Source organism: Pinus tabuliformis, chromosome 4_1, assembly GCF_031772625.1.
Source record: "Pinus tabuliformis cultivar Carrire ecotype Pingquan chromosome 4_1, CPIR1, whole genome shotgun sequence".
Lineage (NCBI taxonomy): Eukaryota > Viridiplantae > Streptophyta > Pinopsida > Pinales > Pinaceae > Pinus > Pinus tabuliformis.
This window is the reverse complement of record NC_142303.1, coordinates 173,019,278-173,046,035: the sequence shown is the minus strand read 5'-3', so window position 1 is coordinate 173,046,035 and position 26,758 is coordinate 173,019,278. Positions and strand designations below refer to the sequence as shown.

The window sequence follows — 26,758 nt, the reverse complement described above, 5'->3', positions numbered from 1 at the left end:
CCCTTTATTTCTTGCCCATCCACTTTAATTTGGTCTATCTAATTTCTAGCTCTTCTCATTTTCATTTTGTTGTTAAAGAAGGCAATATTTTTGTCCCCGGCATTCAACCAGAGGCATCTGGGTTTCAATCTAAGCTCTTCTTATTCTTTTCTATTTTCTCTGTATATTTCCCAAAATAATTCCTTTTCTTTGAAGTAGTCTTGCTTATCCTCCTCTTTGTTTTCCTTTTCTTCTTGCATGCTGTCCATTTTTTTTGCAGCTCTATTTTTCTTACTTTTTTTTTAAATTCATTCTCTCTTGCCCATATTTTTAGCTTTATTCTCAGATTTTTTAATTTTGTTTCCCATACATAATGGGGTGATCTTGTAATATTTTGTGCCCATCCCTCTTTGATTTGAGTTCTAAAATCTTCATTGTTGTCCCAAATTGAGTTGTATCTAAAAGGAAGAGGGCCTTGGTTGTCCATTTTGCTCAATATGTTTGTTACTGGTTTATGATCTGATGCTGTTGTATGTATAATTTTGGACTTGACAAAAATGTATTCAGCTGCTATGTTTTCTTAAACTAAGATTTTGTCCAGTCTCTCCTTTATATTAGTCTTGCCCACTCTCTTATTACTCCAAGTGTATTTCCCATTACTTGGCGGAATGTCAATTAAATTGTGCTACTCCATTATTGTTTCCAAAGCTTCTCTTGATGGGTCCACATGATAAGTCCCTCCAAATTTTTCTTCTATATTTCTAACCAAGTTTAGATCACCTCCCAAAATTATTTTCCCATTTTGAATTTCTGTTAGAGCTTTTTTTACTGAATTCCAACATTGTTCTTTTTCCTTATAATGTTTGGAGCGTATATGTTGATGAGGCTATATTTTTCCTTTGTGCTGATTTCCTTTAAATCAGTTTTGATCCAATGCTTATCCATTTTTTGATTTATCATTTCCCATTTCCCTTTTTCCCAAAAGGTACAAATTCCTCCTGAAGCTCATGTTGCCTCTAGAACTAGTCCTTCATAATTTTTAGTTTTTGTATCTTTTTTCCAACTTATTGACTGTTTGTTTTGGTCCCCTGGATCATAAAAATGTCTAGCACTTCTTTCATTAGAATGTCTCTCGCTGCATTTACTTTATAAGTTGTACCCAGACTATGACAGTTCCAAGAGACCACTATCATTATTTATTGATTTGATGGTGTACGATACCCTTCCCTCTCTACTGATTTTTTTCACTGTTTCCTAAGCTTTTCCCAAGGAAGGAGTCCATTGGTTGCTGAGTGCCTAGAGGCATCTCCTTGGTTGTTGCTTCATCCCTTATTTCCTTTTTAGATTTTCTGCCTGCCTTTTTTTGGTGTTCATTGATTTGTTGAATCTCTTTGGATTAGTTTCTAGTTAAAATACGGTCCACTGAGGGAGGGAGAAAGGGAGAGCGAGGGTTTGAAGGAAGGGAGGACAAGATGGGGGGGTTGTGGGAATGCGAGGGAGATCAGGGTGAGGGTGGATCAAGAGAGTCTTCTAAGGGACCAAAGGGGTTCAAATTTGTGAGGGGTGGAGGGAAGACAACGGAAGGAGGTGGAGGAGAAGTTTCATTTGAGACCCGGGGCTGTGATGATGGGGGAGGTGGTTGCTTGTTGGTATATTTCTTCCTTTTTACTTGTTCCCATTTATTTTCTAGTTCCTCAACACTTCCATTTTATTTTTTTTAGAATATCTATTTGCAAAATGACCATATTCGTGACATACCTTGCATTTGAATGTGATTTGTTCGTAATCTAGCTGTTGTATGTGCATCCATTGATCTACCTTGATCTTTATTGCTTCCGGGAGCCCTTTTCCTAGGTCCACTTCCATGCATATTCTAGCACATGCATGCATGTTGTCCTTTGGTTCACATCTATCTATATCTTTCCCTACTACATTTCCTATGGCCTTTACTGAGTCATCTCCCCAGCAGTGTAGAGAAAGATGAGGTAACCTGACCCACATTGGCACTGCACTAGGTATATCCATTTCAGGATCAAAGTCTGGAGTCCATCGATTTAAGTATAATCCTCTGGTATCCATGAAATATGGACCATTCCTGAATATTAGATCTCTGTCTTCTTTTGTTTCAAAATGAAAGGTATAGTATCCTCTTCCGCAAAACCTTATTGAGATTTTCTCATTGATGGTTGAGCTCCAATTTCTTTCGACCCATTTTTGAACCGATTTGGGTGATGGCCATAGCCCAGTGAATTGTCCAACTTGACCGCTTTCAACAAGCGACAGCGCTGCTTAGCGTGGGAGAGCAGGGGGAAGAGAGATTTCTAGAATATCATCGAGCTTTTTGACAAACTTGTTTAATGTTGGCCTGATTCTTGGAGGTCCTATTACATCTATAAGAGAGGAAAGCGCATTGGTTGCATCTTCATTTCCTTAGATTTTATCTGGAGGTAGTTCACCCTCATCTGGAGGGTCCATTTGCTCTGAGATCTTAGCAACAGGAGGCCGCTGAGTGGCGGCTGCGTGCAGGGCGAGAACCAGCTAGGTCACGCAAAGCAGCAACAGGGGCGCGCGCGATACATCCCATATCAAAGATTTAAGTTCATAGTATTATGTATATCATAATCATGGTATTATTGCATTCATGATAAACATTTTGAGCCATTGTGATTGTAGAATTAACATCCTTTAAAACCATCCCTCATTTTACAATCAAAATAATACTTACAATTAACAAAACTTAAGAAAAGTCTTACAGTAGAAATCACATAAGAGAAATTTATGGCCGACACATTTCGAACCAACAAGTGTGGTTAAATAGAGAGCAATGTAAAGACATAATTTCAATTAATGGCTATATTTGAACAATAATATTTAAATTATCATATTAATTTATTAATATATTAAATACAAATATTATTAAGTAACAGCAGCTAGTTTTTTACCATGGATACCCACCCCACTTTACCATGGATATTATTAACCATACCATACCATGGGCCAATAGCATGACTCATCAATACCACATTGCCAAAATTCATTTTCATTTGACAATCAGAATATATATATATATATATATATATATATATATATATATAATTCTATTACATTTTTAGGCCAAAAGACACTCTGCGTCCAAGTATGGAAGAGTTGTTGTAATGTCCACTTATATTATATTACCTAAACATTTTGACCCGGTCAAATTACATAGAAATAAACCAGCATATCAATACCACATGGCCAAAATCCATTTTCATTTGAAAATCAAAATATTATATATATATATATATATATATATATATATATATATATATATACATATATACATATATATACATATACATATACATATACATATAATTCTATTACATTTTTAGGCTAAGAGACACTGTGCATCCAAGTATGGAAGAGTTGTTGTAATGTCCACTTATATTATAATACCTAAAAATTTTAACTCGGTCAAATTACATAAAAATAAACTAGCATAGATCCATTTTAAGTATGTACAAACTTTTTTAGAGTGCAAAATACAATGTGTTATTTTTTGTTATTTAAATTGTATTTTTGAATGCTAAATAGAGTATATATAGGACCAAATAAAAATTTTAAACATAAAAACTTATTTTTTTTTTCTATATATAGATATATATGAAGTTGATATGGACATAAATTAGTTAACATAGATCTTCAAATAGTTTATTTAACTCTCTTGTTTAAATATTTTGAATTGCAGAAGATTTAAACATTTGATTCACACATTTTTTTTACTTCTAGTTACTTTACAACATATTCATTTTTGTTTAATTATGCCCACATTATTTTTCTATTTAGAACATAATTTTTAATTTTAAAGGAGCATGAAGGAACAAACAAACTTACACATCCCCTCATATGGGCTAAAAAATAAAATTATTAATTAAAACATTTTGACTCAGTGAAATTATATAAAAATATAAATTAAACTAAAAAATAAAATTAATAATTAAACGAGCCTAGATCCATATTAACTCTCGACCTATCAAGCTTCCATAGAGATCAAATCTCTCTAGGTGCAAACCCAAGTTGCACTCTGGAAAAGAAAGATGTTTGCACCTTAGAGATTTGATCCTCTCAACGCTTGATAGATCCAGAGTTAAGATGGACCTAGGCTGGTTTAACATAGTTAATAATTTAAATTAATTAATAAATTTATATATGGTGATATTAGGTGAAATATTTGAAAAAAATTAATAATAAAATTAATTATAAAAATTATATGATTGATAATAAGAATTATAATATATTTTGAAAAGCATTAATAATTATAAATAATTATTAACAATAATAAATTATATATTGTGATGAATGCTAATCATTTAAAACTAACCAGCCTAGAACTATCTTAACCTGGATCTATCAAGGGCCAAGAGGGATCCAATCTCTCAAGGTGCAAACCTCTTCTTTGAGTGCAAATCTTGAGGAAAGGTTTGCACCTTGAGAGATTTGATCTCTCTTGGCGATTGTTAGATCTGGGTTAAGATGGATTTAGGCTGGTTATATAATACTATATAATATCTATATTTGTATCTATGTATCTCTTTCTTATTCCCTCTCTCTATCTCACCCCCCAAACACACACACACTCTCTCTCTTCCCCTTCTCTCCTTCTCTCTCTTTTCCCTCCCGCTCTCCTCTCTCCACTCTCTCTCCATCGCTCCCTTGTCACTCCCTCTCTCTCCCCCTCTAACTCCATCTCTCTCTCCTTCTCTCTCCCTTTCTCTCCCACCTCCCTCTGTCTTCCCCCCCATCACTCTCTCTCTCTCTCTCTTCCCTCCAATTCTATCACTATCTCTCTCCCTCTCCTATCCATCTCTATGGCTCTCTCTCTCTTCCCCTCTCTCCCTATCTCTCTCCCCTCATCTTCTCTATCTTCCCTCCTCTCCTCTCTCCCCCACTCTCTCTCCCCCTCCAACTCCATCTCTCCCTCTCACCTCTCTCTCTTCCCCTTCTCTCTCTCTCTCTCTCTCTCTCTTCCCCTTCTCTCCTCTCTCTCTTCCCTCCCACTCTCCTCTCTCCTTCACTCTCTCTCCATCGCTCCCTTATCACTCCCTCTCTCTCTCCTTCTCTATCTTGAATCTTCTTTCTCCCTTTCTCTCCCACCTTCCTTTGTCTCCCCCGCATCAATCTCTCCCTCTCTCTCTTTCTCTCTCTCTCTCCTTCTCTATCTTGAATATTCTCTCTCCCTTTCTCTCCCACCTCCCTTTCTCTCCCCCACCCCCCATCACTCTCTCTCTCTCTTCCCTCCAACTCTATCAATATCTCCCTCTCTCTCCCCTTCTCTCTCTCCCATCCATCTCTATCTCTCCCTCTCTCTCTTTCTTGCCCTTCTCTCCCTATCTCTCTCCCCTCCTCTTCTCTCTCTTCCCTCCTCTCCTCTATCTCCATCTCTCCCTTGTCACTCCCTCTCTCTCTCTCCCCCCACCTCTATATCTATGTCTTTGTTGTTTCCTCTCTCTCTCCCCCCACCAACTCCATCTCTCCCTCTCTCATTCTCTCTCTCTTCCTTCCACTCTCTCCCACCTCCCCCTCTCTATCTCCCCCCATCACTCTCTCTCTTTCTCTCTCTCTCTCTCTCTCCATCGTCCAACTTTGTCAGTATCTCCATCCCTCTCTCTCCCTCCCCCTCTCTTCCCTTCCGTTTGTTTGTTGTCATCGCTTGGATCCATAATTAAAATGGATCTATGTTGGTTCTTACCAATACTATTTGTATTAAATAAATTTCACATCTTTAAATATAAAAGTATTCTCATTTTTATTTTATTAAAACCTTAATTAAATTTCTATGGGAATATTTTTAGTAGTCGTGAGGATAGACAAATTATATATATCTCAAAACTAATTATAACCTTTTTCCTTTTAGTTCCAATTAAAAAACATTATAACATAAAATTAAAATAAAATATATTTATTGTCAAATAAGTTATGGTTTTTTGGCATGTGGTATTAATATGCCATGGTATTGGCCCATGGTATTGTAACAAATCATATTTACAAGTTCATAATATCCATGGCAAAGTGAGGTTGAATATCCATGGTTAATAATCATATTGTTGTAAAATATTTTGATTGTGAAATAAGTTTTAAGTTTTTGGCATGTGGTATTGATAAGCCATGGTATTAGCCCATGATATTGTAGCAAAGCTTATTCACAAGTTCATAATATCAATGGCAAAGTGGGGATGAATATCCATGATTAAGAATCTTGTTATATTGTTATAAATATTTTGATTGTGAAATAAGTTATGTTTTTTGGGCATGTGGTATTGATAAGCCATAGTATTTGCCGATGGTGTTGGAACAAAGTCTACTTAGAAGTTAATAATATCCATGGTTAAGAATTTTTTTGTATTGTTATAAAATATTTTGATTGTGAAATAAGTTATGTTTTTTGGGCATGTGGTTTTGATAAACCATGGTATTGACCCATGGTATTGTAACAAAGCCTAATTTTTACAAGTTAATAATATCCACAGTAAAGTGGGGGTGAATATCCATGGTTAAGAATCTTGTCATATTGTTATAAAATATTTTGGTTATGAAATAAGTTATGGTTTTTTGGCATGCCGTATTAATAAGTCATGGTATTGGCCCATGGTATTGTAACAAAGCCTATTCACAAGTTAATAACAAAATCAAAATATAATAAATTGAATTTTATTATTTTTATTACTTTAACTTTTATTATTAATTGACCCAACATTTAAACGTTTGCAGTCATCCTCATCACTTTTATTTATTTATTTTTTCTTAATGAAGCCAAACATTTAAAATTGTTTACATACTTACATTACACCTACACATTTACTTTACATTGAGTTGTAGAGCGCCTCTCAGCACAATCATATAATTTGTGATACATAAAATTGTTTAAAACTCATTATATAAGTAATAATAGAGATTATACTTAAATGTCATGAATTAGCTTAAATGGTAGAATTTTGGTCGTTAAAATATTTTTTGGTAATAAAAAATCACGGATTACATTTTTGCTAAAAAAAAAAAATCAGAAATTCAATTTTAAAAACAATCATAATCCCTATCGATAGATCTAATATAAAAATAGAACTATAATTTATAATGGAACTCCTTAGCAACAAAATTGAATTATATGTAAAAACCACAAAATCTAGGTAATGTGTATACAATTTATAATTATATGAGATGATAATCGAATGTAGTGCAAAGCTCTACAATGAAGTAATCACACGTAGAGGTTATGAACGAATTGAACGACTTAAACAAAATGAGAAAAAGAAAAAGGATAATGTCCATCGCCCCGACGATGCCAACGGGAGTTTGTTGCGATACGCGAATCGTCTAAAGTGGGAGTGAGCACAATCCGCAGACGGCTGTCATACACTCACAGAGTTTTCGTGACAGATCTCTGAAAATCCCCGGGAAGAAAGGCACCCAACTCAAGAATGGCACCCAACACTCATTAATCCTGACCACGTGTCGCAGATAAACACACTATATATCTATTCGCCTAACTTCTCCATGGCGCGAGGATAAGCCAACAGCCATCTGCCCGTTGGCAGAGAAGGGTTTTTTTAGTCCAACAAGGTCCGGAGATCGAATCCTATGGTCAGGTGGCTTTAACCATCTGTTCAGAGAAGGGTTTTGTCTTGTGAGGTCTGGGGATCGAATCCTATGGTTACGTGGCTTTAATCATCTGTTCTTTGAAAGAAAGAGAAGCGTTTTGTCTTGTGAGGTCTGGGGATCGAATCCTATAGTGAGGTGGCTTCAACCATCTGGTCTTTGACAGAGAAGGATCTTTGTCTTGTGAGGTCCGGGGTTCGAATCCTATGGTTACCTGACTTTGACCATCTGTTCTTTGAAATAAAGAGAAGGGATTTGTTTGTGAGGTCTGGGGATCGAATCCTATAGTCAGGTGGCTTCAACCATTCGCTCTTTGACAGAGAAAAGTTTTGGCTTGTGAGGTCTGGGGATCGAATCCTATGGTCGGGTGGCTTCAGCCATCTGTTCTTTGACAAAAATAAAAGGTTTGTCTTCTGAGGTCTCGGGATCGAATCCTATGGTCCGGTGGCTCTCAGTTTTGGCCCTGGAAGGAGGGTCGGCAACAACGAGCTGGTTGGCCAGTGCGGGCGGTTTCCTGCTGGCGGTCACATGCGTGCTCGCAGTGGCGGCTGTGGTTACCGCATCTTGCGCTGTGCATTTCCACCGCAGGGACGGGAAAAATCGTGGCTCTACAGGTTTCAACTCTCCGCACAAGTTCCCAGGCCGGGCGATTATCGACAACAGCAAAATGAACTTGATTTCTAAGAAATGGAGGCGTAAAGGGAACGACGAAGAGACATATGACCGTGATCCTAGGAAGGCGGAGCATGGAGGAACTTCTAGGAAATGGGGGCGGAACGAGGACGAGGACGAGGACGAGGCGGCGGCATATGACCGTGAATTTATTAAGGCGGAGGATGGAGAAGATTCTGTGTGGCGGAGGAGAATTCTGATGGGCGAACGATGTCAGCCCCCGGATTTCTCAGGTCTCATAAATTACGACGATAAGGGCAATCGGGTGCCTCAGTTCCCTCTGCGCTCCCCCATGCTCAACACATTGGGTCCTTCTCCGGATCAGGTCATATAGAAATAGTTAAATTTGGAACTTTGTTGGTTTTCGATTGTATATTTATTTAAAGGATTTCATGGACTGATTCTGGTTCTGGTGTTGTTGCTGAATCCGTTTCAGCAGCGGTAACCGCAGGCGGACTACAATTTAGCGGAAATTCCCATCCCATTTGGTTGACGGGAACTGTTGTGAGCGGACGACTTAGTATTCTTCCATGTGACCATGGATTTGGTTTCGGTGGTTTCACCATGGAGGGAGTATTTTGTCGGTGTGGTTTCCATTTTTTTTGTTATTTTTTTTTTTGTTTTTTTTTTTTTTTTTTTTTTTCCGAAGGTGGCAAAACCTATCAAACTCAGGTGTCAAACCAACAGTGAGGACAGCCATCTCTGGCTGCTATCCGCGAATGTCAGTTTGACTCATCACTGTTATCAAGGAAAACCACGCCACCTGTAATAACCCGCTGGTGGTCCGTAAGGGAGCAGGCTTTCACTCCTGCCAGATGCCTCTGGGTCTTGGGCCGTTAACCTGTTTCCTTACGTCCGAGGAAGACGAGCTCTTAGCCAAGCAGAAGCAGTTTTACGGCATACTCCAGGCCGATTTTTTTTTTTTTTTTTTTTTTATTAATGTACAAATAATTTATATTTTATAATTTATAATTTATAATTTTTTGAGGTTTTTTTCTAAAATTTTGAAAATAACAGATTTTACATAATTAAAAAATATTTTGGCTGTTAAAAAATGATTTTGAGGGTTGGAGTTTTTTTGAGGTTTTCTTCTAAAATTTTGAAAATAACAGATTTTACATAATTAATAAATATTTTGGCTGTTAAAAAATTATTTTGAGGGTTGGAGTGAGATAAAATCTATTTTTGTATTTGATAAATACAATTTACCTTTTTATATTATTTCAGAATATATATAAAATAAATGTAATTACAATTTTAATTTAATTCATATTTCTTATTTTTTTTTTTTTTTTATTTCAGAAGATTATATATATATATAATAAATAAATAAATAAATAAATGTATTTACAATTTTAATTTAATTGATATTATGTATTTTGAGAATTAAGAAATAATTTTTTAATAAAGATGAACAATATTAATTTGTGGATAAATTGGGATAAATGAATTTTGATGTAATTATCATCTAAATTTTTTTATAAATTAGATATAATTTTGATATAATTATCACTTAAAATTTCTTATAAATTGGATATGAATCGCAAAGCTAAATTTGATCATTACAACCTTGATCATTACAACCTTGCACGGAAAAAATCATTGCCATTAAAATTCATCATTTTGAATAGACACGCTAGCTGGTTTCTATGATGAAATCATATTTAACATCACGTTGCCATGATCTGATTCTTGATAACAAAAACTTAAATTCTATCCGGTTATTTTCTTCTTTTATTCTTTACACAAAGATATATAAGAGGAATAATCCATGTTATGTATTTAAGAATTAATAAATTATTAAGAAATCATTTTCTTCTTGTATTCTTTACACGAAAATGTGTGAGGAAAAATAGGTTAGGAGTGAGATAAAAATTATTTCTGTATTTCATTATTTTGATGATTACACTCTCTTTATATTATTTCAAAAGATGCAAAATAATTATGGAAATATACATAATTTATAATTATTAAAATATATCATTTCTAAATATTATTATAATTTTACTTCAATCTATGTTATGTATTGGAAAAATATATAATTTATAAATATTATTATAATTTTAACTTAATTTTTGAAAAATATATAATTTATAAATATAGTTATAATTTTAAATTAAATGTTTGAGAATTAATAAATTATTAAAAAATATTTCCTGATTGTATTCTTTACACAAAAAAATATGTGAGAAAAATCATAAATGTTTATTTTATTCATAGAAATATTTTATATTCTAAATAAATGAGTAATATATTTTACAAAATAATAAAATATTTAATAATTAATGTATTTTAAATAACAATAATAATAATTTAAATAAAATTGATCAATTAATAATAAGAGGATTTGATTTCTTAATAATAATTTATATTGTAATGAATGAGTAATATATTTTACAAAATAATAGAATACTTAATAATTAATGTATTTTAAATAATACTAATAACACTTCAAGTAAAATTGATTAATTAATAATAAGAGGATTTGATTTCTTAATAATAATTTATAGTTTTAGTGACTTTTGTTAAATAATAACATCGACATAAGATTATCTTTATGGCTGCGTTCTTCCGTCTGTGGTTGCGGTTCTCAAATCTGTGTTATTTTTTATATTTTTTATAATCGGCGAAAATAGATCTGTGAGCAAGCCATCTTCGGATCTAGTGGTTCATGAAGCAAGTCGATGATTTATTTTTTCCTGTTGGGTTCTAGATCTAATCTTCTGCAGCTAGATTTAGATCTAGATCTAATCTTCTTTGCCACTGGGTTCTAAATCTAATCTTCTACGGCTAGATCTAGATCTAATCTTCTGCCTTATTTCTCTGCGGCTGGGTCTCGGCTTTCTACGGGCAAATATGGCTCTCAGCTTCGCGAAAATAGCCGCTGGCTCAGTTCTGTCCGCTTCTGAAGGGCAAGCTCCTGCCCATATCGTCAGTGAAGCCCCAGCTCCCATAGTCCAGGTGGTCTAGGTCTCACTCGACGAGGCTTTGAAGTTTTTCGAAAGTGCCCTAATCTTCCGATTCAATGGCTTTTGGCCGCGGTTGACAGCTCTCCACAATTGGATCTCGAAGGTATGGAAGCCTGTCATTCCTGATGAAATTAATATCTACCCCTGTGCTAGGGGTTTCTTTATAGTAGATTTTGAAAATCGTAAAAGCAGACAATGTATTCTAGATTCCAGCCCTTGGTTTTGGTCAAAACTCAGGCCTATTCATGAAGCCATGGAACCCATCATTCGATCCCTCAACAACAGTCATAACTTCAGCACCAGTTTGGGTGAGATTGCCAAGCCTACCCTTGCATCTCTGGAATCTCTCCTTGCTAAAATCCATTGGAAATGCAATTGGGAAATTTTTAACTGCAGGTGCCCAAAAATAGAGGAATATGCCAGAACCACCTATGCACGCATCTGTGTGGAAATGCACTTGAGCGTCGGATTCCTAGCTGAAATAAACCTAACAAGTAAAGACTATGTGTGGAACTAGAAACTCGATTATGAAAGTGTCCTGTTCAGATGTCGATCCTGCTTTGAGACGAGCCATCTAGCCAAAATTGCCCAAAAGCCTCCCAGAAAAATTCTGTTAGAAAAAACCACCACACATCTACATGGTGGGAAGGAGCACAAAAAGACCACTACACTGTCATCAAAATATGCTAAAGAAAACTTTGAATCACAAGAAAGAAACAACTCTCAAGACAAGCAGGGAGAAAGCCCCGCCCAGCAACAAAAAGGTGAACTCGACAACCCCTCAAGCATCAACAGTTATGGGGATTCGGATACCGCAAAAATTAAATCTTCATTTAACAGCAAAGCAGATCTCCTAGACCAAACTTCTTCTCCATCTATCTTCAAGAGGACGAACACAATAGATCGCGAAGCTAAGACACCAATGTCCCAAGAACCAGAAGAGATGAAGGAGATGCAAGATACAGGAAGTTGGAAGATCGTAGAGAAAAAAAGATAAATCTACGGCATCAATCTCGCCAAGAAAGACAAGGAACCATACAATTAAAAACTAAGAAAATTATAGGTCTGATAGACCAATTTGGTCTTAGTGGACGTTAACCACTATCATCATCATCATCATCATCATCATAAAGGACTAAATTTCTCTAGATTGATTCATCTTAGTTTCTTTATAGTGATTACTATTGTTAAATAATGTGAATGACGAAATTTCTCTAAGCTGATTCATCTTAATTCTTGATAACCCATGGTTTAGTTGTAAAATATACCAGCAACTGCACCACATGTTGCAAAGGAAACGTTGTAAGTAGCATAGGAAAGAGTAATATAGAAGAAAAAAGATGTGATATATTATGCAATTTAATTGAATATTTAAAGTATAAATATGAATTAATTTATTTAAAATTAAATTTTAGGTTTGGATAATTATTTGCATAAAGAAATTGGTTATTTATTTTTGTTATAGTTCGAGCTTTCTTTTTTATCAAGTGCACAATTCAAACAACAAAGTGCATTGTTGATTTTCTTGTTTTTTAAAATAAAACGTAAGTCCCCAAAAAATTGTGAGAGAATATATTGAACCATATACAAACAACTTTTGTTTCCATTGATTTTATTTTTCCTTTGCAATTGCACCAGTTGTTGCAAAGGAAATGTCATAAGTGGATAACATATGAAAGAATAGGATATGTTATGTGATATAAAGGTAACCCATATGATAATCTCATAATTAAACAAAATAAGAACCAGAATACCAGTAGATTGTCAATATTGCATAAAGTTTTATCAACATTCAACAATTAGTTTTGAAATCCAAAAACATACATATTCAACGATGAAAATGAATGATTAAAAGTAACTTAAATGATATAATTATGTCAAAATGACATCAGATAAGTCGTGGGATGTACATTCCTATCACCCTCGAAGGTCGATGCCTTAGAGGCACAAAAGGAGCCACCATGAAGGAATGAGATGCAAAATTGTTTCCATGGAACGAGGTTGTGGAGGTTTCAAAGATATTGATCATAAGAGTGATCAATAGGTAGACACTCCAGAAATACTAGAAAGATGTAAAAAAGAGGTAGTTCCAAGGGATGATTGTCAAAGAAGTGTTGATAGTTGTGATGTTGAAAAACTAGAGGCCTTAAATGTAATTGAAACTACCCAAAAGTAGGATACTCTGTTCAAGAGATACCCTCCAATCCACACTACTATGGTAAAAGTGGCTTGTCTTATGCCTCTCAACCCTCAAGGAATATTAATGTGTTGGAAATGTTAGTATTTTGTGATGAGGGAAGCTATCCAACTTCTGACAATGTTAATTTACTAGGTAATGGGTTGGTTTAAGAAGTTGTAGATAGCCCTTTGCTATGTAATGGTTTGGTTCAAGAAGTTCTAAATAGTCCTTTGCTAGGTAATGGGTTGGTTCAAGAAGTTCTAGATATCCCTTCTATAGAAGAATCAGGTCATGAGTTGTCAATGGAAGCTAATGCCACTAACATGGTTGTTGCAGTGTTCTATTGAGAAATGAAAGAGAGGACTCTGATGTCATTGGAAAAGGTCTTGGAAATTTTTTCATTTGTCCCATTGAAAAATATCTTTGCAAGATTAACTTGATACATATGAATAAAGAGATATATATGATAAGATTAAATATTATTTAAATGCAAGATTTATCCATGGAAGAACAATGTCATTTGACTCAGCTCAAGGATTATCATGTTACAACCTACACAAAAGTGGAGATGATATTACACAAGATTTAACAAATAAATTGAGGAACAGAAGTATGGATTTTTGCAAAAACATTTTAGGGAAAGAAACTAATAATTGCAGTAATATTGTGGTGAATGCAGGAGGACAAGATTGTTTAAGGTTGTATCATGTAGCAGGGTCTGAAGTTTGGTTGGGTCATATGTAAGGCTTCCATCACAAAGCAATGAAGGCCAAATTTTGAAGAGGGAAAGGTCAGCATCTCCAGTGGACATAAGTGCCACTGGTCCATCAAGAGGTGAGGAGAATAGAGTGTTGCAGATGCCAAAAGACATGGATTTTATGACAATAGAAATACATGAATCATTTGTTTGCTCTCAGAAATCAAGGGATTCCCAAGGTAAGATGGGAGCTCATGATTATGTTTTGGTGATTTCTAGTCAAGATGAGGCCACTAAGGGGTAGCTTGAAACCTTGAACAATGCCCCTAGCAAGAAACTTCCAGATGTTGACATTGATTTTATCGATATAACTCTTCTAAGTAGTGGCAAGTTGTTTTCTAGAAACATGGGTGGGGTGAAAGAAGAGGGAGGTATGAAGCTACAACATTACTCATGGCCTAAATATGAGAAAATAAGTTCTCAGGTGCAACAACAATTTCACTCTATTGGTCGATCAAGGTTATGGAAAACTGAGGCATGTTCAAAGGTTTTAGACTATGAGACATTTATAAGGTTGTCAAATGGTAGAACTAAATTTACATCTAATGATGGTAGCGATATGTTTTGATGTGATGGAGTGGATAAACCATGTTCTTTTTTGGATTGCAAGTTTCTGTGGAGCGGTTTTTGAGAGATTGAGTTCGGATAATCCACAGTGTTCATCTTTTTTGTCGACGTTTCGAGTCTAGAGCAAGACTCATCATCAGGACTTGATATGCTGAGAAGAGAAAGGAAAGGGGTTTTGAGATAAATACGGTGAATGATGCTGGTTTGGGCTGCTGAGCCGACTGCTTGATTGATAACTGTCTAGCTGATATTTTAATATTTTATTATTTAATTATTTTGTTTTTATTTAATAATGTGAATGCTTTTAACCTAGATTAATGCTGCACCAATGTTATTATTCTTACTACGCTCAGATATTACGTATGGCTTTAATTAACAAATTGCATTGATGATTTGAATTTAGTTTTATATTGAATCTCTATTTTAGTTATATGATTGTTAATTTGTTTTAGTTATAATTTTCTTAAATAATTCTAGTTTTATATTGCTTATTATCTTAGTGACATATTTTTCTTAGTTAACTAATTTATTTAACTAGATTTTAAGTTGTTTTATCAATTAAGTTCATATTGTATAGTTCTCATAGCTTTGGTTATAATTAGGTTTTGAATTGAATAAAGCTTCAAGGAATGTAATATTAAGATGTTATGAATAGTTTAATAACTAATTTTTATTATTGATTGAACTTGGTTTTATATTGCATAAGGTTTCAAGGAATGTAATGTTAAGATATTACGAATGGCTTTGATTAACAATTTTATTGTTGATTAGAATTTAGTTTATATTGAGTCATTATTTTAGTTATATGATTGATGATTTGTTTTAGTTATAATTTTCTTAAATAATTTAGTTATATATTGTTTATTATCTTGGTAACATATTTCTCTTAATTAACCAAGTTAATTGACAAGATTTTAAGTTGTTTTATTGTAAAGTTCTCTTAGCTATGGTTTTAACTAGGTTTTATATTGTATAAAGTTTCAAGGAATGTGATATTAAGATACTATGAATAGCTTTAATTAACTAATTATTATTATTGATTGAACTGGTTTTATATTGTATAAGGTTACAAGGGATGTAATGATGAGAAGTTATGAAAAGCTTTAATTAACTAATTTTTATATTGATTTGAACTTTGGATTTATATTGAATGGTTAATTTAGATCAATAATTAATAATTGGCTTTAGTTGTAAATTGCTTAAATGATTTAGCTTTATAATGCTTAACAACTTAGTAACATATTTCTAATTTACTAAGATGATAATCTTGGTTTCAAGCTGATTTATAAACTAAGATACCTAAAATAAACGAGAGGGGAGATAGTTAAGGCATGGAATTATGAGGGGAAGGGGAATGTTAGGTGGAAGAGGGATAACTTTTTCTAAGAAGGGAGTTCCAATTTTTGCTAATGTCCCAGCCTCCATCCCTATTAATAGAGAATTATAGATGCATCCGCTGCTCTAAAAGCTAACAGAATAAGACAAACCTCAGATTCAAGACATAAGAGAAAACTCGAGAAGCTGGAGCAACAAGCGCACAACAATCAGCGTGAACAGGCCGAAGTCGGATCCAATAGGCACAGCAATATTCAGAAAATGCCGCAGACAGAAGAAGAAGCTATGTCGAAAACAGCAGTAGAAATTGACATTACTCCTCAACGCAGGCCGCAGATGACATCTTGCAAGGGCAGCGGCATCCATGTAGCTGATACTCGCACTAAATCTAAAGAAGATGAACACCGTGGCAGCAACGTCCATGAAACCGATTCACATACTAAGTCAATAGAAGATGAACAGCAAGCGCACAGCGATCAGCTTGATCATACCAAAAAGCCAGCAACTATGCCGCAGGAGGAAGGAGTTAGGTCCGAGACAACAACAGAAGATGAAAGCACTACAGAACCGGCTATGGGGCGCAGGTATGTATACTCTAAAACACCGCACAATATTTTAATTAACAAGGTCATGACCAATAGTAATAATATTTTAACAGAATGCAATTCGAACAATTTAATTAATATGGATAGTATAACCAATATAGAAGATAAGAAAAACAATAGAAATTATTCATCCAAGAAAACCGTACCCGGCAAAATGAATAATGCTGAGAACCATAATATGAAAGCTAACCCAATAGTTGAAAACCCAGATTCGAAAACCATTAACAAAAAAGTGGTCAATATCTCTTCCTATGAGCTAAAAAAGGAGGAAGCCGAGGTCCTTAACAGAGGTTTGAATTTTGCCTTAGCCCCCAGTAGAATCCCCAAGGAAGAAATTATATGCAGTTTAGAGGACGGAATCAAGACTCTCAGCAATGAAGACAAAGAACTAATTAGACAGGAATGCGCTGTCATCCTAAGAAAAGCTAAACCTCCTAAAAGAAACCTAAATCCTCAACAGCTCGAAGCCATAAGAAATCTAAGAAACAATAAGGACATTGTCATTCTGAAAGCAGACAAAGGTGGCGCCACTGTCATCATGAATCATGAAGATTACGTAAACAAGATGAAAGACCACTTATATAATAGTGGTAGCTATAAAAAACTTGAAGAAAACCCCATCTCTAGAATTACTAGACTAGTAAAGAAAACCATTAAAGAAACCAACCTTGACGATAAACTTAAAAAGCGCCTTACCCCTGACAGTGAAATCACTCCCCGGATTTATGGAGCCCCTAAAATACATAAAAAAGATGTTCCGTTAAGACCTATAGTCAACACCATAGGATCTCCCACTTATGAATTAGCAAAATATGTCGCCAGCATCCTAGCCCCGCTTGTTGGAAAAACCAGCTCTTACATAAAAGATTCCAATCAATTTGTCAAATTCATCAAAAACACAACATTAGGTCCTGAAGACAAAATGGTCAGTTTTGACGTAGTACAGCTCTTCACCAAAATTCCCCTTGATGAAGCCATTCAAGTAATCAAAGATGTAACAGACCCCCAGACTGCAAAGCTTGCTGAAATTTGTCTCCGCTCTACCTTCTTCTCCTTTCATGGAGAAGAAGAGCTCAAGAACTTTCTGAACCATCTCAATAGCATATCTGAAGACATCAAGTTTACAATGGAAATAGAGGAGAACAGCTGCATTCCTTTCCTTGACATTCTCCTTATAAGAAACAAAGATGGATCCATAGGTCATAAAGTATTCAGAAAGAAAGCTCACACAGACAATTACCTCCATGCTGACTCGCATCACCACCCAGCTCAAAAAATGGGGGTGCTACAAACCCTCTTCACCAGAGCCTGTAGAATTTCAGATGATAACCACACTGATGAAGAAATTACATACCTAAAAAGAACTTTCACCAACCTAGGATACAATAATAAAAACATCCACAAAGCTATTAAAAAGGCAAAATCTGGGATCAACAATAACAAAACAAGTAACCCCGCAGCTTCTAATGCCTACCTTCCCTACATTCAAGGTGTCACCGACAAAATAGCCAGAATTCTCACGAAAAAAGACATCAAAACCTCTTTCAAACCTTTGTCTACTATCAAACAAAATATGAAATCTGTTAAGGACAGCCAAGATCAGCTTCAACAAAAAGGTGTTTATGTCATTAATTGCTCATGTGGTAAACAATATATAGGGGAAACTGGCAGGTCTGTGAGGATAAGGCTCAAAGAACACAGCGCTGATATCCGTAAAGAAAGAACTCACTCTTCTGCTTTAGCCGAGCATGTAGGAAAAACAAACCATCACATATGCCTGGAAGACACCAAAGTCATTGCTAATGAAAAGCACCATTTCAAGCGGAAAATTCGTGAAGCAATAGAAATCATTAAGCATCCTAGTAACCTTAATAGGGATGGAGGCTGGGACATTAGCAAAAATTGGAACTCCCTTCTTAGAAAAAGTTATCCCTCTTCCACCTAACATTCCCCTTCCCCTCATAATTCCATGCCTTAACTATCTCCCCTCTCGTTTATTTTAGGTATCTTAGTTTATAAATCAGCTTGAAACCAAGATTATCATCTTAGTAAATTAGAAATATGTTACTAAGTTGTTAAGCATTATAAAGCTAAATCATTTAAGCAATTTACAACTAAAGCCAATTATTAATTATTGATCTAAATTAACCATTCAATATAAATCCAAAGTTCAAATCAATATAAAAATTAGTTAATTAAAGCTTTTCATAACTTCTCATCATTACATCCCTTGTAACCTTATACAATATAAAACCAGTTCAATCAATAATAATAATTAGTTAATTAAAGCTATTCATAGTATCTTAATATCACATTCCTTGAAACTTTATACAATATAAAACCTAGTTAAAACCATAGCTAAGAGAACTTTACAATAAAACAACTTAAAATCTTGTCAATTAACTTGGTTAATTAAGAGAAATATGTTACCAAGATAATAAACAATATATAACTAAATTATTTAAGAAAATTATAACTAAAACAAATCATCAATCATATAACTAAAATAATGATTCAATATAAACTAAATTCTAATCAACAATAAAATTGTTAATCAAAGCCATTCGTAATATCTTAACATTACATTCCTTGAAACCTTATGCAATATAAAACCAAGTTCAATCAATAATAAAAATTAGTTATTAAACTATTCATAACATCTTAATATTACATTCCTTGAAGCTTTATTCAATTCAAAACCTAATTATAACCAAAGCTATGAGAACTATACAATATGAACTTAATTGATAAAACAACTTAAAATCTAGTTAAATAAATTAGTTAACTAAGAAAAATATGTCACTAAGATAATAAGCAATATAAAACTAAAATTATTTAAGAAAATTATAACTAAAACAAATTAACAATCATATAACTAAAATAGAGATTCAATATAAAACTAAATTCAAATCATCAATGCAATTTGTTAATTAAAGCCATACGTAATATCTGAGCGCAGTAAGAATAATAACATTGGTGCAGCATTAATCTAGGTTAAAAGCATTCACATTATTAAATAAAAACAAAATAATTAAATAATAAAATATTAAAATATCAGCTAGACAGTTATCAATCAAGCAGTCGGCTCAGCAGCCCAAACCAGCATCATTCACCGTATTTATCTCAAAACCCCTTTCCTTTCTCTTCTCAGCATATCAAGTCCTGATGATGAGTCTTGCTCTAGACTCGAAACGTCGACAAAAAAGATGAACACTGTGGATTATCCGAACTCAATCTCTCAAAAACCATGTTCTTCTGATTCAAAAAGAAATGGTGATATGGAAAACACTTAGCCAAGGCATGATAACATGGTAAACATTCATTTACTGAAAGTCTTCTCTTCTTTACAAAGTAACCATTTAGAGGCTTTTCCAAATCAACAAAGTGCAAGACTTCTATCTTCTCAAATCAATAAGGGTGTAGAAGAATCCCTTGGAGACAATGAACATTAGAGCAAGGCAAAGCCTATATTGAAGGATTGTTCTACAAGGATATGACTCTACCCAAGGTAGTCCTTAATAACTTTGGGAAAGGGAAAATGCAAGATTGGAAATGAAACTGTCAGGAGAAGCTCACCTTCATGTCTATCATATTCCACAACTAATGAAGGTGCCTTTGCTTATACAGGGTCATCTCAAGTGAGAGTTGATGGTATGCATTTTCAAGCTACCAACAGTAACACGTCTCCTACCTATTTACAAGGACAAGTTCACCTTCATGTTGCTCCATTAAAATCATGCTCTTTTCGATTTAGTTTTGAAGTGAAAAGTCCCCAAAATCATGGTGAAAAATGTGACTACAAGATTTTACCTGAAGATGACATTGTTTTAGATTTCTCTTTCCAGAACGAGCTAAGTGGGATGGAAAACAATGACATGGAGAGTACACCTTTACTGAAAGAAGGTGTAGTTAGGGAGCGGACTCAATGTACTCTAACTAAGTTTATTTTAGTTAATCAAAAGCCTCTCAATCATTTAAAGTCAGTTGGACTAGAGTCTCATGAAAACTTTTGAAATGAGGTTGATGTGAGTATTTCAGAAATTTCACAAAGGAAGAAAAGGCCTAGTTTGGAAGTGGATTTTTAGCCCAAGGTTAACTCATTAATAAACAAATATGCAAAGGGTGCAACGGGAAGACTAGGGGTGCCATAGTTGGTGCAACCAAATTGCAGTTTTTCATCAACAAATCAAATTGTTGATTCATTTTCTTATGAAAATCTATTTCAAAGTATGCAATTAGCATCCTTGCATGACGTAAAAATGTTTCAGGAATTTGAAGGCTTTCATAATGGGCTCTTATCTAAAGACAAAAAATTTAACTCATAGAAAGGGAACAAGTGTGTGGAGATAGATATGGAATATGAAATAATTGTAGATAAGAATGGGAAATATTCCTCTACAAAGGGGAGTGTTAAAGCTATTGAGTTGTGCAAAGATTTTCACCCCCTCACTCTAGGTCCTAATCATATCTTGAAGTGTAAAAGACTTGTTCCATTAAATGTTTGTTCGTCTCATGCCATGGGACTATAAGAACATAAATAAAGCCCAGGAGAATATTCAAGAAATAGTATGCAATAAGTGTATCTTATATGGCATCCCATGGGCTCCCTATAGATAATTTTTTTGAGCAAGGGTTAAGGGCTCTATGGATGAAGCTGCTGTTTGAGAAGTGTGAAAATTGCAGTAACCCACGACAAAGGGAGCATAAGGCCAATCAATTTTTACAAGATCTCCCTGAGTTGCCCAGTTGTCCCCAATAAAATTCCCATGGCTTGCCTTTTTGGAGCCCAAGGCCTTGTTGTTCATAAAAATTCTAATGGACACCTCATCCACCATAACTCTACAAGTTTATCACTAATTGATATTAGAAAGCAAAAATTTAGCTATATATATATATATATATATATATATATATATATATATATATATATAGATATAGAAACTGGAATGAATCTATACTTTTAAATACGATATTTGATAAATATTATATATGCATATAGTCCCTTGAAACTGAAATCATTGAGTTCAACTTCGGCTTACCATCACGCCAACACCTTCACCCATGACAAATCCATCATGATATTTGTCCCACGGTCTTGATGCCATAGGTGGGTCATGATTCCTCTGTGAAAGAGCCCTAGGAGCCATAAATCCACCCACTCCCATCGTCACAATCACAACATTTGTGCCACTTGCAAGCATGATGTCCACTTCACCTCTACGAATATGGTTTGCAATGGCATATAACCAGTAATTCTCCGTTGCACATGATGCCAAGATACTAATTTCCAATAATGCAAATCCCATCTTTGTAATTTTACAAAGAACGAAAAATGGCATGATCATCACAAGTCACAGTGGTTTGTAACCCTTAGAATTATAGATGGTCCATTAGTTGTGGTAGACTATATTGAGGGAGTTTGTGTTCGGACCGAAACTATTCTGCTATTTTTCACCGAGCTGAATCGCGGTCCTAGTTTTGTGATTAAGAGCTCCATAATGTTTCCCCATAGACAGTGGGTGATCCCCACAACCTGCAATCCATTGCGCGAAGCCAAAACCATCTGGGAGGGATCAAATTTTTGCATGTAAGGCAGTTAGGGTGTAATAACGTTTCTTTCTAACTACCTTTGCCTGATCAAACGACTAAACATTTTTCAATTGTCTAACATGTAATCTAACAAGACAGAAAGATGACAGTGTTGGAAATACTGAGAGGGGGGTGAATCAATATTTCTTTTTCTCACTATTGTTTTACTAGTTAAAACATATATGTTCAGAAACACAAAATGAACAGCAGGAATAAATGCTTTTATTAATATAACTGTGCAGTAAAAATAAATACAACAAATAGATTGTCACAATTGGTTGCCAAGCTCCAACTTGGACTTTGGTGAGGTTCCAACCTCCTGAGCACCAACTCTATTTTGCCAAGACACCAATCTTGGACTTAGGAGCACCAACTCCCAAGGACTTCAATCCTGTTCAATTCTGAGGCTCCAACCTCTTTGGTATACACTGGTGTGCTGCTGCGCTCTTTTCAGCTTCCACTGCTTCTGCTGCCCCCTTTTTCTTCTGTTGCTTCCACTATATCATGCTCAGGTTATCCCGTCCCCGAACAACAACAACTACTCTCACTATTTTCTGCTGCTTTTTTTTTCATATACTCCATGCCTCTGTCCCTTCATTTCTTCTTTCCCATTGGCTCTTTGACTTCCTTTCTTCACAGGCTCTTCAGCTTCCTTACTCCATAGGCTCTTCGATTTCCTTAGCGCTTGCTTGCCCTGTTAGTTACCTCTGTTTTTCCAACCGTTCCAATAATCACAAGATACATACATCAAAATTATAACAACACTCCTGTTTTTCTCATGATCGCAGGCATACACTGGAGCCGCTTGACACTTCGGCTTCCATTTTTTTTTTTTGTCTTACAGGCTTTATCGGTGCTTTTAATCACCCATCGGAAGCCACCACCCGAGCATTTTAATCAACCATCGGAAGCCATATATCATATGCAATATATGGCCAACACTATAAAAACCCCGCAGCCACATATATTTTAACACACAGGAAAATAACGTAATTCCTGTTCTCATTCAACAGACGCGGATCTCAATTCTTATCCGTCCGCCTTTATAATTATCGGTGGATCCAGATTTCGGTGATCACTACAAAACTGTTAAGGCCTGACCTCCGACGAGGTGCGGACCCGACACACCTTTAGGCTGCCTTTTATTATGATTTCGGTCCCGATGGATTTCGGCGACTTCCCTTCTGGCAGTTTCAAAGTCTAACGGACCTTGCGGACCCGACGACCCATTAAACCATCCTCAATATAATACTTCGGCTCCGAATTTCGGAGCTCGTCACTTAACCGCGCTGAGGTTCCTTTCGGACCCGAAAAGGTTTAGATGCCACGCTATATATATTTCGGCGGGTCCGCTTATCGGCGGTCGCCACAGACAATAACACTCCCTCCTCCGAACACGACGGACCCGACGCTTTATAGGGAGCGTTGAATAATATTTCGGCTCCAATATATATCGGAGCTTTCACATGATAGTTCCAAGCCACTCCTCCGATGCGATATTTGGGTTCGGACCCGATATGGGTCTGGACCAATCTGAATAAGAATTCGCGTCCGCTCTCATCCCTAAGGGTTCCGGGGTCTGGACCAATCTGAATAAGAATTCGCGTCCGCTCTCATCCCTAAGGGTTCCGATACGATATCGCTGCGATTTGCCTCCACTCCCGATAATTGTTAATACATGCATATGTGGGTTTTCATTGCCCGAACAACGCCCGATAGTATTAATAAAGGCATATATGGCTCCTCTTGCGCTGGCACTCCTCCGATATGGCTCCTCTTGCTCTGATATATGTGGCTCCTCCGATTTGGTTCCTCTGGCTCCTTTTGATCCTCTCGGCTCCGATATGCTCTGTCTCCTCCTCTTGAATATTGCCATATTGACATCAATGACAATCTGTGTCCAACAATCTCCCCCTTTGTTATTGATGGCAATATTCTTCTGCCTTCTCCCCCTTTGACATCAATGGCAAAGGCATGCATACGAACTCCCCCTGTCAAGCTGCTCCCCCTGTCCTGCTGCATCTTTATGAATAAACTTGAGTGATGATAAAGAAATAACCCCCATCTTTTGTCGCAGATGTTCGAATGCTTCCCGAGGAAGAGGTTTTGTGAAAATATCAGCTATCTACTCCTTAGTACTGATATATTCCAGAGCGATGTTTTGTTCAGCTACTTGCTCACGGAGGAAATGATACTTGATTGGTATGTGTTTGGTTCTTGAGTGCATCACTGGATTTTTGCTGAGACTGATAGCACTAGTGTTGTCACAATAAATGGTAATTGGTTGATCTGTACATATGTCGACATCTTTTAGCGCTTCCTTCATCCATAGTATCTGAGTACAACAGTTTGCTGCAGCAATATACTCGGCTTCGGTTGTGGATAATGATATGGATGACTGTTTTTTGTTGAGCCAGGATACCAAACAGTCTCCTAGGAAGAATGCATTTCCACTAGTACTTTTCCAATCATCTATATTTTGTAGGTTTTAACCCTGTACAGAAATTACCTGCATACGAATTCTTAAACAAAGAAAATAAACAATGCGAGAGCATAACCCATAAAACACATATGCACAGAGATTTTTCCTTGGATCCCAAAACCGGGACTACTAGCTTGATTTTTCATTATGTTCCTTTCAATGTTACAATACATATTTATACATGCCGAAGCATCCAATACCATGGACCGAAAACCATCGCGTCCAAAAAACATGTGCGAAAATCATGCACAAAACCATAGGTGGGTCCGCCCAACCTAACATATGGTCCAAAACCAAAATTTTCGACCCCATAAAGTGGGGTTACGGGTGCCCTTCAAACCCCCTATTAACTACGTGGAAAGAATATAACACAACCCAACAATCTCCCACTTGTTGTTTTCTTTCCATAGGGGGCCACAGGAGAGCTTAGTCATTTTTTCAGCCCTGAGATTCCCATTGCTTCTCTACACCAAGATAACTTCTCAGAGCTCACAGATTTTGTCAATGCATCTACAGTATTCTTCAAAGTGTCCACCTTTACCAGCAACACCTTTCTGTCTTCTATCATATCCCTCACAAAGTGATACTGAACATCAATGTGCTTTGTCTTTGAATGATAAGCAGGGTTCTTTGCCAAGAAAATTTCACTTTGGCTGTCACAGTCTATTCTTATAGCTCCCTATACTAACCCCATACTTTAACACAATCTCTGCAACCAAACTGCTTCCTTGCTTGCATGAGTGGCTACCATGTATTCTGCCTCTGTAGTTGATAGTGCCACTACAGATTGTTTCTTACTCATCCAACCAACTGCACCTCCAAATAGGTTAAACACATACCCACTTGTAGATCTTCTCTGATCCAGATCTCCAGCCCATTCTGCATCAACAAAGCCATGAATATCCAACACTCTGTCCAATCCTGGTCTTCCTTGGTAGCACAAACCATAATCACTAGTGCCACACAAATACCTGAAAACCCGCTTCACTGTTGTCCAGTGCTCCTTCCCAGGTTTTGATATAAACCTGCTCAATACTTCCACTGCATGTGCAATGTTTGGTCTAGTACATACCATTGCATACATCAGGCTACCCACTGCACTTGCATATGGAACACGAGACATGTCCTCTTCCTCTTCTTGTGTCTTGGGACACTGTTCAGCAGATAACCTCACACCTACAGGAATAGGAACCTTCACCGGTTTACTATCCTGCATATTAAATCTCTGCAGTATTGTCTCGACATACTTCCTCTGGTTTAACCAGAGGTTCCTCTTTGAATGATCTCTTTTAATTTCCATGCCCAAAATATAGTTTGCAGCACCAAGATCTTTCATGTCGAATTTGGAGGACAATTGGGTCTTCAAATCCTGGATAATTTCTTTGTCATTTCCAACTAGCAACATATCATCCACATACAAGACCAGATAAATAACACGGTCACCAATTTAATTTAAAATACACACAATGATCTGCTTTGCTTCTGGTGAAGCCAAGTCCCCGTATAAATGTATCAAATTTCTGATACCACATCCTTGGTGACTGTTTTAACCCATACAGAGATTTCTTTAACTTGCATATCAGTTCTTTCTTACCCTTCACCGCAAAGCCTTCAGGTTGCTTCATGTAGATTTCCTCTTCCAAATCCCCGTGAAGAAATGTTGTCTTCACATCCATCTGTTCTACCTCAAAATCAAAAGCAGCAACAACAGATAAAAGTAATCTAATAGAAGTTACCTTGGCAACAGGAGAAAAAATATCACCAAAATCAATTCTCGGCACCTGGGAATAACCTTTTGCTACCAACCAAGCTTTGTATTTCTCCACCTTTCATTCTGCATTTGTCTTCTTCTTGAACACCCATTTGTTGCCAATGGGTTTCCTTCCAGCCGGCAACTCCACCAGATCCCAAGCCTCATTTTTGTGCAAAGATGCCATTTCATCGACCATGGCCTCTTTTTAGAGTTTTCCATCCTCTGAATCCACTGCT

The 26,758-nt window shown here is 35.9% G+C and overlaps 2 protein-coding genes across 3 annotated transcripts; both read left to right on the top strand.

Annotated features, from left to right (window-relative positions):
* Positions 1-7,296: 7,296 nt before the first annotated feature.
* LOC149174738 (uncharacterized) lies at positions 7,297-8,884 on the top strand. Of its 2 annotated transcripts, none has more exons than XM_089419399.1 (2): positions 7,297-8,611; positions 8,726-8,884. In XM_089419399.1, exons 1-2 carry the CDS (start codon positions 8,051-8,053, stop codon positions 8,729-8,731), a joined length of 567 nt encoding a protein of 188 aa, XP_089275525.1. In that variant the 5' UTR covers positions 7,297-8,050; the 3' UTR covers positions 8,732-8,884. The 2 variants fall into 2 exon arrangements, with proteins under 2 accessions (XP_089275525.1, XP_089275524.1); XM_089419398.1 differs by having other exon boundaries at positions 7,298-8,611; positions 8,723-8,884.
* A 7,470-nt stretch (positions 8,885-16,354) lies between these two features.
* On the top strand, positions 16,355-18,643 carry LOC149174737 (uncharacterized). Its single transcript, XM_089420949.1, has one exon. The coding sequence runs from the start codon at positions 16,355-16,357 to the stop codon at positions 18,641-18,643; it is 2,289 nt and encodes a 762-aa protein (XP_089277075.1).
* Positions 18,644-26,758: the final 8,115 nt, after the last annotated feature.

Coding starts and splice junctions, on each gene's coding strand:
- LOC149174738 (XM_089419398.1), top strand. CDS start 8,051: ATGGTCCGGTGGCTCTCAGTTTTGGCCCTGGAAGGAGGGTCGGCAACA.
- LOC149174737 (XM_089420949.1), top strand. CDS start 16,355: ATGCCGCAGACAGAAGAAGAAGCTATGTCGAAAACAGCAGTAGAAATT.